This window comes from Electrona antarctica (genome assembly GCF_951216825.1).
Source record: "Electrona antarctica genome assembly, contig: scaffold_86, whole genome shotgun sequence".
Taxonomy (NCBI): Eukaryota; Metazoa; Chordata; class Actinopteri; order Myctophiformes; family Myctophidae; genus Electrona; species Electrona antarctica.
In genome coordinates, this window is record NW_027637549.1 from 1 (window position 1) to 12,500 (window position 12,500).

General features: G+C 42.3%; 1 protein-coding gene across 1 annotated transcript in view; it reads left to right on the forward strand.

Annotated features, from left to right (window-relative positions):
* Positions 1 to 964: 964 nt before the first annotated feature.
* Positions 965 to 12,500, forward strand: part of LOC306918844 (cingulin-like) — a gene marked incomplete at its 5' end in the record, with an annotated part of 21,882 nt that continues 10,346 nt past the window's right edge. Inside the window, 4 exons of the mRNA XM_079531698.1 lie at positions 965 to 1,135; positions 2,278 to 2,430; positions 6,855 to 6,944; positions 10,830 to 10,913. Of these exons, the coding sequence (XP_079387824.1) occupies positions 965 to 1,135; positions 2,278 to 2,430; positions 6,855 to 6,944; positions 10,830 to 10,913 (498 nt within the window). The remainder of the gene's footprint in view (positions 1,136 to 2,277; positions 2,431 to 6,854; positions 6,945 to 10,829; positions 10,914 to 12,500) is intronic.

Here is a 12,500-nt window from a genome sequence, read left to right on the forward strand (position 1 = left end):
AATCTAATCTGTACAGTACTGTCTTGTATTGAGGAGAATCTCATAGAGTTTGATAATCTATCTGTACAGTACTGTCTTGTATTGAGGAGAATCTCATAGAGTTGATAATCTATCTGTACAGTACTGTCTTGTATTGAGGAGAATCTCATAGAGTTGATAATCTATCTGTACAGTACTGTCTTGTATTGAGGAGAATCTCATAGAGTTGATAATCTATCTGTACAGTACTGTCTTGTATTGAGGAGAATCTCATAGAGTTGATAATCTATCTGTACAGTACTGTCTTGTATTGAGGAGAATCTCATAGAGTTGATAATCTATCTGTACAGTACTGTCTTGTATTGATAATCTATCTGTACAGTACTGTCTTGTATTGATAATCTATCTGTACAGTACTGTCTTGTATTGAGGAGAATCTCATAGAGGAGAATATAGATCTATTCATTCAGGATGAGCTCTAAAGTGTTCCATTGTTTTACAACAACACTTTGCTTTGTTTCTGCTCTGTTGTACCATGAAGTGGACTCTCTCTCTCTCTCTCTCTCTCTGCGTGCGTGCGTGCGTGCGTGCGTGCATGCGTGCGTGCGTGCGTGCGTGCTACAGCAGTGTGACTCAGTGTGTGTGTGTGTGTGTGTGTGTGTGCATCCTCTAGGTGACCACCGTGCTGCAGCAGTGTGACTCTGTGTGTGTGTGTGTGTGTGTGTGTGTGTGTGTGTGTGTGTGTGTGTGTGTGTGTGTGTGTGTGTGTGTGTGTGTGTGTGTGTGTGTGTGTGTGTGTGTGTGTGTGTGTGTGTGTGTGTGTGCGTCCTCTAGGTGACAGCAGTGTGTGTGTGTGTGTGTGTGTGTGTGTGTGTGTGTGTGTGTGTGTGTGTGTGTGTGTGTGTGCGTCCTCTAGGTGACCACCGTGCTGCAGCAGTGTGACTCAGTGTGTGTGTGTGTGTGTGTGTGTGTGTGCGTCCTCTAGGTGACCACCGTGCTACAGCAGTGTGACTCAGACACAGATAAACTCCAGAGGCAGATTGAAGAGTCCAGGGACGTCCACCAGAGGGCGCTGTCTGACCTCACTGCACAGCTGCAGGAGAAAGGGGCGGAGCTGGAGAGAGTCAGACAGACAGCTAAAACACTGCATGAAGAGGTGAGACAGACAGACAGACAGACAGACAGACAGACAGACAGACAGACAGACAGACAGACAGAGGCGGTGTGTTAAACCATGCTAATACTAACATGCTAACATAGTGCTGTTGTTGTGGTTATAAAGCTGTTTCCTGTGGAGGCGGACCTCCAGTGCTGCGTAGGGAGTCTCAGGAGGCGTGGCTAAGGAGCAGACAGCTGTATTAAACCATGCTAACATGCTAACGTAGCGGTGTATTGTTGTACAGCTGTATTAAACCATGCTAACATGCTAATGTAGCGGTGTATTGTTGTACAGCTGTATTAAACCATGCTAACATGCTAATGTAGCGGTGTATTGTTGTACAGCTGTATTAAACCATGCTAACATGCTAATGTAGCGGTGTATTGTTGTACAGCTGTATTAAACCATGCTAACATGCTAATGTAGCGGTGTATTGTTGTACAGCTATATTAAACCATGCTAACGTAGCGGTGTATTGTTGTACAGCTGTATTAAACCATGCTAACATGCTAACGTAGCGGTGTATTGTTGTACAGCTGTATTAAACCATGCTAACATGCTAATGTAGCGGTGTATTGTTGTACAGCTGTATTAAACCATGCTAACGTAGCGGTGTATTGTTGTACAGCTGTATTAAACCATGCTAACATGCTAACGTAGCGGTGTATTGTTGTACAGCTGTATTAAACCATGATAACATGCTAATGTAGCGGTGTATTGTTGTACAGCTGTATTAAACCATGCTAACATGCTAACGTAGTGCTGTATTGTTGTACAGCTATATTAAACCATGCTAACATGCTAACGTAGTGCTGTATTGTTGTACAGCTGTATTAAACCATGCTAACGTGCTAACGTAGCGGTGTTGTTGTTGTTATAAAGCTGTTCCCAGTAGAACAGGACCTCCAGAGGTGTATTAAACCATGCTAACATGCTAACGTAGCGCTGTATTGTTGTACAGCTGTATTAAACCATGCTAACGTGCTAACGTAGCGCTGTATTGTTGTACAGCTGTATTAAACCATGCTAACGTGCTAACGTAGAGGTTGTGTTGTTGTGTAGTTCCCAGTAGAACAGGACCTCCAGAGGTGTATTAAACCATGCTAACATGCTAACGTAGCGGTGTTGTTGTCGTTAAGCTGTTCCCAGTAGAACAGGACCTCCAGCGCTGCCGTAGGGAGGCCCAGGAGGTGCGGCTGAGGAGCAGACAGCTGGAGGAGAGACTGCAGGAGACGGAGGACAAGAACTCCTCCCAGCTGGACGAGAGGGAGAGGAAGGTCAAACTGCTGGAGGTAATTCAACTGAAAGGTAGACATGTTGAAACTAATACACTTACCAAAGGTAGACATGTTGAAACTAATACACTTACCAAAGGTAGACATGTTGAAACTAATACACTTACCAAAGGTAGACATGTTGAAACTAATACACTTACCAAAGGTAGACATGTTGAAACTAATACAGTTACCAAAGGTAGACATGTTGAAACTAATACACTTACCAAAGGTAGACATGTTGAAACTAATACAGTTACCAAAGGTAGACATGTTGAAACTAATACACCTACCAAAGGTAGACATGTTGAAACTAATACACTTACCAAAGGTAGACATGTTGAAACTAATACAGTTACCAAAGGTAGACATGTTGAAACTAATACACTTACCAAAGGTAGACATGTTGAAACTAATACAGTTACCAAAGGTAGACATGTTGAAACTATACACCTACCAAAGGTAGACATGTTGAAACTAATACACTTACCAAAGGTAGACATGTTGAAACTAATACAGTTACCAAAGGTAGACATGTTGAAACTATACACTTACCAAAGGTAGACATGTTGAAACTATACACTTACCAAAGGTAGACATGTTGAAACTATACACCTACCAAAGGTAGACATGTTGAAACTAATACACTTACCAAAGGTAGACATGTTGAAACTATACACTTACCAAAGGTAGACATGTTGAAACTAATACACTTACCAAAGGTAGACATGTTGAAACTAATACACTTACCAAAGGTAGACATGTTGAAACTAATACACTTACCAAAGGTAGACATGTTGAAACTAATACACTTACCAAAGGTAGACATGTTGAAACTAATACACTTACCAAAGGTAGACATGTTGAAACTAATACACTTACCAAAGGTAGACATGTTGAAACTATACACTTACCAAAGGTAGACATGTTGAAACTAATACACTTACCAAAGGTAGACATGTTGAAACTATACACCTACCAAAGGTAGACATGTTGAAACTAATACACTTACCAAAGGTAGACATGTTGAAACTATACACCTACCAAAGGTAGACATGTTGAAACTAATACACTTACCAAAGGTAGACATGTTGAAACTAATACACTTACCAAAGGTAGACATGTTGAAACTAATACACTTACCAAAGGTAGACATGTTGAAACTAATACACTTACCAAAGGTAGACATGTTGAAACTAATACACCTACCAAAGGTAGACATGTTGAAACTAATACACTTACCAAAGGTAGACATGTTGAAACTATACACCTACCAAAGGTAGACATGTTGAAACTAATACACTTACCAAAGGTAGACATGTTGAAACTAATACACTTACCAAAGGTAGACATGTTGAAACTAATACACTTACCAAAGGTAGACATGTTGAAACTAATACACTTACCAAAGGTAGACATGTTGAAACTAATACACTTACCAAAGGTAGACATGTTGAAACTAATACACTTACCAAAGGTAGACATGTTGAAACTAATACACTTACCAAAGGTAGACATGTTGAAACTAATACACTTACCAAAGGTAGACATGTTGAAACTAATACACTTACCAAAGGTAGACATGTTGAAACTAATACACTTACCAAAGGTAGACATGTTGAAACTAATACACTTACCAAAGGTAGACATGTTGAAACTAATACACTTACCAAAGGTAGACATGTTGAACCTAATACACTTACCAAAGGTAGACATGTTGAAACTAATACACTTACCAAAGGTAGACATGTTGAAACTAATACACTTACCAAAGGTAGACATGTTGAAACTAATACACTTACCAAAGGTAGACATGTTGAAACTAATACACTTACCAAAGGTAGACATGTTGAAACTAATACACTTACCAAAGGTAGACATGTTGAACCTAATACACTTACCAAAGGTAGACATGTTGAAACTAATACACTTACCAAAGGTAGACATGTTGAAACTAATACACTTACCAAAGGTAGACATGTTGAAACTAATACACTTACCAAAGGTAGACATGTTGAAACTAATACACTTACCAAAGGTAGACATGTTGAACCTAATACACTTACCAAAGGTAGACATGTTGAAACTAATACACTTACCAAAGGTAGACATGTTGAACCTAATACACTTACCAAAGGTAGACATGTTGAAACTAATACACTTACCAAAGGTAGACATGTTGAAACTAATACACTTACCAAAGGTAGACATGTTGAAACTAATACACTTACCAAAGGTAGACATGTTGAAACTAATACACTTACCAAAGGTAGACATGTTGAACCTATCCAATCCAATCCAATCCAATCCACTTTATTTATAAAGCACATTTGTATACAACAAAGTTGAAACAAAGTGCTGTACACAAAGAAATACTAAAAATATCAGGGAAAAAAAGCAACAACAACAACAACAGTACATAAACAGGGCAACATAAGGACACCTAATACAGAGACCTAATACACTTATGATGTATATGGAAACCACAATTCACATTAATATAGTCTGTTTTAGCTAAAGTGTAAACCCGGATCTTTGTCTCCCCTGAGAGAGAGACATGTTCGGACAGACCCACAGCTGCAGGCCCTGTAGGGGTCCCTGTATGCTAATAGATCAGCTCGCTGATAGCAGCACTGTGCTTCCTTCCTGGTGACCACTACCTTATTTAGGCATGTTTGACCATTTGGTACTGGGGGGGTTGAGACCATGCACCTTTCCTTTGATGTCTCTGTCTTGTTGTATAAAAGTCTACTGAAAATGCTTGTAACGGTGTGTTAGTCCCACGAGGCGAGAGGCTGCTGGGTACAGCCATGGGCCTGCTGGCCCATGGCTGTGAATGATGTCTTGTACTCTCTGAAAATAAATGGAACTCCGGAACAACTTTCATCTGCCTGTCTCTGCTGTTGACTTCATTCTCCGTCCTGAGTATGTTTTTAGTCTAAGTATTTAAGGTCTGTGTATGGGCTATAGGGAGAGGAAAAGCAGTCTCTCTTTGTAGTACATTTACATCACTTACCAAAGGTAGACAAAGTTTTGTGCCGATTACATACAAAGTCAACGATTACATACGAAGTCAACGATTACATACGAAGTCAACGATTACATACGAAGTCAACGATTACATACGAAGTCAACGATTACATACAAAGTCAACGATTACATACGAAGTCAACGATTACATACGAAGTCAACGCAAAGACGAGGAGTTGCGCGAGCGGGCGCAGCACAAGCGGGACGAACCCAGGCAAATATTTAAATTCAAGTCTGAACGCACCTTAGACTGTGTGTTGACACAACAAACAGTCAGTGTTTACCGTAGAAGTGGTCAGACCAGTCTGGATGTACTCATGTCTTAAAGTAGCCCCCCCCCCTCCCCCCCCAAAAAAAACTAAACATTGTCAAGCCCAAACTCTGCATGTCATGTGACGTCATGTCATGTGGCAACAAAGAGACAGAGACAAGGTGCCCCTCACTTCACAAAAGGGTGATTTTTTTAGTGGTGCAACCACTCCCTTACGGAGCTATGTGGGTGGGTGGGTGGGTGTGTGGGTGCCTGGCTGGCTGGGTATGAGCACGAAAACAGCATGGTTGTTTTTCACCACCTGTGCGCAACCTAACACACACACAAACACACATGCACATATTAACTATGATGATTTAGGGCGTGCCAGTACAGTGACAGTACAGTACATGCAGTAGAGGGACCGCCACACGGTAACTCTGTCATTTCTCAAGCGTTTCGGACGCGGGGCGGCTTGCCGGAACCGGCCCGAACCCCCACACGGAGTTGCACCACTCAACTTCACATGGGTGTGATTTTTTTTACTTCAGTGAAAGTACAAGGTAGAAATAGGTCGCATGGACAGTCGCCGTGGTCTTGTAGATCTAGATCTCCTTCTCTCTATGAATATTGTCGTGGTCTTGTAGATCGGCTAATTGTCTCCGTTTTATGAATATTAAAAGTTAAAGCAGCACCACGTAAGGTTTTAACTGTATTATCATATTATGTCCCACAACATTCTGAAGTTATATATTAGCTTTAAGGTCCATCTTTCAGGCTCCTGTCAGTCACATGTTGTATATTAGTTTTAACCCATTTTGGGACGGGAACCCCTTTTGGTGTTGGCATTATGTTATGCTTTAGCTATTGAACAATAGCAGATCTACAAGCTCCGAGTGGCACGCTACGAGCTTGTAGGTCTGCTATTTTTGAAAAATCGTGAAAATGTGGCACAAATCTTTGAATATATATTTCAGAGCGAACATTTTTAATTAAAATATTGGCTTCTGGGGGGTCCCTGGAACTACATATTTTGAGATGGGGGTCCGTGGCCCAAAAGAGGTAATTCTGGGGGTCCTTGACATGAAAAAGGTTGAGCCCCGCTGACATAGAAACATGGGTTTTTCAGAAAAATAATATTTACGATAACGTTATGTTTCAGGGTCGTCTGGGTCAACTAGAAGACGACCTCAGGGAGGAAAGGAGCAGTGCCGACCGCCTGATGGAGAGAGTGGACAAAACCAAGGAGCAGGTCTGTCCACTTCCTGTCCAGTCTGTCCACGTCCTGTCCAGTCTGTCCACTTCCTGTCCAGTCTGTCCACGTCCTGTCCAGTCTGTCCACTTCCTGTCCAGTCTGTCCACTTCCTGTCCAGTCTGTCCACTTCCTGTCCAGTCTGTCCACTTCCTGTCCATTCTGTCCACGTCCTGTCCAGTCTGTCCACTTCCTGTCCAGTCTGTCCACTTCCTGTCCAGTCTGTCCACTTGTAGTCTCGCGTTACCAGAATGTTGCCTCATGAGTACAATATAAATGCTTCCATCATACAGTCTGGAGCAACGGAAGCTCTGATCATGAGTAAAATATAAATGCTTCCGTCGTACAGTCTGGAGCAACGGAAGCTCTGATCATGAGTAAAATATAAATGCTTCCGTCGTACAGTCTGGAGCAACGGAAGCTCTGATCATGAGTAAAATATAAATGCTTCCGTCATACAGTCTGGAGCAACGGAAGCTCTGATCATGAGTAAAATATAAATGCTTCCGTCATACAGTCTGGAGCAACGGAAGCTCTGATCATGAGTAAAATATAAATGCTTCCGTCATACAGTCTGGAGCAACGGAAGCTCTGATCACGAGTAAAATATAAATGCTTCCGTCATACAGTCTGGAGCAACGGAAGCTCTGATCACGAGTAAAATATAAATGCTTCCGTCATACAGTCTGGAGCAACGGAAGCTCTGATCATGAGTAAAATATAAATGCTTCCGTCATACAGTCTACTTTTTACTGTAGGTGTATTTTACTGTAGTTTACTTGACGACAGAGTACAGCACCTTGCAATGGGTCTGGTCCACAAGATTCACTACACCACCAAGATACCCATGTACCTGTCTAAATACTTCACTAAGATACCCATGTACCTGTCTAAATACTTCACTAAGATACCCATGTACCTGTCTAAATACTTCACTAAGATACCCATGTACCTGTCTAAATACTTCACTAAGATACCCATGTACATGTCTAAATACTTCACTAAGATACCCATGTACCTGTCTAAATACTTCACTAAGATACCCATGTACCTGTCTAAATACTTCACTAAGATACCCATGTACCTGTCTAAATACTTCCTTAATGTCAACGAAGTCCACACCCACAACACCAGAGGGAGTTCAACAAACCATGTGCAACCCAGATTTGGCACAAACAAGAGACTAAATTAATTTCGCTCCTATGCCACCAAAATGTGGAACGCCCTACCAACAGTCATTAAGACATGCAAATCCCTTGACTCCTTCAAAACTGCTCTCAAAGGGCACCTACGGACGGCTGCAATTCGAAACTGCCCCCTGTAAAATCTGAATCCCCCCCCCACCGCCCACCCCTGTTTCCCCTCACTGTATAGGTTTATTTTCCCTTTTTACCTCCTATGATGTTTTCTTTTTGTCTCCACCAGGCCGAAGGCATGGGGAGAGAGTAAGTTTTGCACTCCGTCCGTGTGTGTGTGTGTGTGTGTGTGTGTGTGTGTGTGTGTGTCCTTCCTTCCTTCCGTCCTTCCGTCCGTCCGTTATCAGCTAATCTCCGGTACCGTTGGCCCGATCCATGCCAAACTTTGCACACACACTCCATGGATGCCAACGATGAACCTCTGCCCCAAATATTCCTCAACGGCCTGTTATAGCGCCACCATGAGGCCGATTTAGGCAAAACACATTTCTGTAGATTACTCGTACACATTTTATCCATACATCACACAATTTGGTATACACTATCTCCATAGTCATGTGATCAACACAGATCTGCACAATTTCCCATCTTCCATCCTGATTGGCTAATATTGGCTTCCAAAGCTCACATGATTGGTCCGTTTCGAACAAAATGCCACAAATCACAAACACACTGTGCAATTTCCGTGAAATTATACACGCACATTTTCACTAGGCCGAGGACGACATGCCACTCATTATGTTCCAAATCAGCCTCATGGTGGCGCTATAACAGGCCAATTCCTGTTTTTAGCTATAACTGCATCAATCTGTATACAACTTATGTATGCACACTCCCTAGAGGCCATGGAAAAACATTGTCCCTGCATCCCTCCACATCTGCCGGTTATAGCGCCACCATGAGGCCGATTTCTGCTAAACACATTGCTTATGTTAGTCGCACAGATTTCATCCAAATCTCACGCAAATCGGTATACATGATCTCTGTAGTCATGAGATCAAGACGAGTCTGTTGGATTTATCAGATTCTACACTGATTGAAAGTTTCAGGAGTGGCCCGTTTCGTTCAAAATGCTGCACATGTCCTGCTCATCCACAATTCTATCCTCAGAGATTCTATGAGTGATCTGGCTCTGCATTTCCTCAACAAAATGAAGAAAATTGTTGCAAAAAACAAACAAACATATTTATATTACTCCTAAACATTTTGCCAAACATCACACACACTCCTATCCTCCTGGTGGAGACCTGTGCCCAGAAGGGCACTTTTTCTAGTTGATTATATAGTTGTGTATATTCGTACGTCTCTAAATGTTTTGATTTATTGAAAATGGTGGGCCCTATTATAAACAAGTGTAATGCTTAATGGTGTCGTCCACTCACTGTTAACTAGTCTTTGTATAGAGCGTCGCAGTCCCGCCTCCTACCCTGGACCAGGAAATGAAACCCAATGCATTTTCCTCATAGACATTTCTTAAAGTATTTATTTAAAGACGGTTACGCCGCGGACAAAGCCAACTCGAGTCGTGACAACTCATGACAACACAAATAATATTTTGGACCAAACAAATAATTAGAAAGAAGAAAAAAACGGCAGGTTACAACACTTTTTTTGTTGTTTTTCTTCTTTGTAATTATTTGTTTGGTCCAAAATATTATTTGTGTTGTCATGAGTTGTCACGACTCGAGTTGGCTTTGTCCGCGGCGTAACCGTCTTTAAATAAATACTTTAAGAAATGTCTATGGGAAAAATGCATTGGGTTTCATTTCCTGGTCCAGGGTAGGAGGCGGGACTGCGACGCTCTATTGAGTTGTGCTTGAAATGTACTGTAATTCTGCAAACTGTTAATAAATCAATCAATCAATCAATCAATCAATACTGTAGTTGTAGTTTAATGTAGTTGTAGTTTACTGTACGTGTAGTTGACTGTACGTGTAGTTTACTGTACGTGTAGTTTGCTGTACGTGTAGTTTACTGTATGTGTAGTTTACTGTACGTGTAGTTTACTGTACGTGTAGTTTACTGTATGTGTAGTTTACTGTACCTGGAGTTTACTGTACGTGTAGTTTACTGTACGTGTAGTTTACTGTACGTGTAGTTTACTGTACGTGTAGTTTACTGTATGTGTAGTTTACTGTACGTGTAGTTTACTGTACGTGTAGTTGACTGTACGTGTAGTTTACTGTACGTGTAGTTTACTGTACTTGTAGTTTACTGTAGTTTACTGTAGTTCTGTCCTTCTCCACCAGATGGACCAGATGTAGTTTACCGTAGTTCTGTCCTTCTCCACCAGATGGACCAGATGTAGTTTACTGTAGTTCTGTCCTTCTCCACCAGATGGACCAGATGTAGTTAACTGTAGTTCTGTCCTTCTCCACCAGATGGACCAGATGTAGTTTACCGTAGTTCTGTCCTTCTCCACCAGATGGACCAGATGTAGTTTACCGTAGTTCTGTCCTTCTCCACCAGATGGACCAGATGTAGTTTACTGTAGTTCTGTCCTTCTCCACCAGATGGACCAGATGTAGTTTACCGTAGTTCTGTCCTTCTCCACCAGATGGACCAGATGTAGTTTACTGTAGTTCTGTCCTTCTCCACCAGATGGACCAGATGTAGTTTACCGTAGTTCTGTCCTTCTCCACCAGATGGACCAGATGTAGTTTACTGTAGTTCTGTCCTTCTCCACCAGATGGACCAGATGAGGGTTGAACTGCTGCAGGAGAGAGCTGTCCGTCAAGACCTGGAGGTTGACAAGAGCACGATGGAGAGACAGGTCTGTCTGTCTGTCTGTCTGTCTGTCTGTCTGTCTGTCTTTCGTCAGGTGCTACAATGCGTATGTCCCGTAGCAGCATATGACGTTGTGGTGACTGGTACACACACCCAGGAGACAGAAGGACGTTTGCCTATTCCAAGGCTTTTAATCACAGAATTCAGTTAACAGAATAGTACTTTCAGATTCACTTGCATGGCATGTCACAGTAGGGAGTTACAACACAGATAGTTCAGTTCCTTTGTTCGCCCACTTGATGGTGCTGGCGGGGCGCCACTGGACCTCGTCTCGGGACTGCGATCAAAGGTGCGTATATGACTTCACACAGGTTGGCATGACATTTACTCTCTCGGCAAGGAATGTGAATGAGTGAGTACAACTTAGGCCAGACACGCTCTCCGCAGAGCTGCCGGTTGCAAACGGGAACGCAGGTACGTGATCAAACAGTCTGTGCAGCTCTCGGCCTCTATATATAAGCACGGGAAGTATAGTGGATACTCAGCATTGGATGAGTGCGTCACTCCGCTTCCTCTGCTGTGTACTAAGGTATTTTACTCCGTTTCCATCCCGTGCATGTTTTCGTATGTGCTGTACTAAGGGATTTACTCCGTTTCCATCCTCATGTGCTCCTCTTTCCTCTTCCTCTTCACCAGTCAGTTATGTGACTGTCCGTCAGATAGGCGCTCACTGAGTGCGCCGTAGAAGCCTATAGTCGGACACAGGACAGGACACAATAAGTATAATATCTATTCACGTTTACACATAGAATGGGTAGTGAATCGTGGTGCTCGACTTACCGCCCAACTCGCCCGATAGCGTGCTGCTTCACCCCTGGAGACTGGATCTGTACTAAGGCAGAGAGAGCTGCCTTTTGTACTGTCCCGCCCTTCTGACAGAACGCAGGTGACGCGCATTCCAGCTGATCAAGAATGTGACGCGGGACATACCTGCCCTCTAGGACCCGCCCTAGAGGTTGGTGCGTTCTTCTCTCTCTCTGCCTCTGCTGGCCTCCAGGGGTGCGCTTACCTGTTGGGCGGTGTTCTGCCACAACGTGATGAAGATATGTACCAATGCCAGGGTATAATTGGCTTTCGATGGTGATGTAATGATGAGGATTAAAGAAAATGCCTCTATGTATACATGTATGTAATCTGACACCACTGCCATATCAAGCACAAATTAATCATTGCGTCATACGCTGCCACGGGACATACGCATCAAACGACGAAGTAACCACAGTATACCACTAATCAACTTACAAATTACATATACATGTATACATAGAGGCATTTCCTTTAATCCACCCGACACTGAAACATATCTTTATTACGTCACCATTGAGAGCCAGTTATACCAGTTATACCCTGGCATTGGTACATATCCTCATCGCGTCATATGCTGCTACGCGACATACGCATCAATCGACTGTTTTTTTTTCAATTAATTTACTTTTTTTTTCATCTGATATCCATGATTTATTTTTCTTTGAGAAACTACAAGTAGATCATGGACACTTATAAATCGATGGGACTGTATTTATTTTATAGATAGAAGCTTTTACCATACTTCAAAATACTATTTTGTTTTACC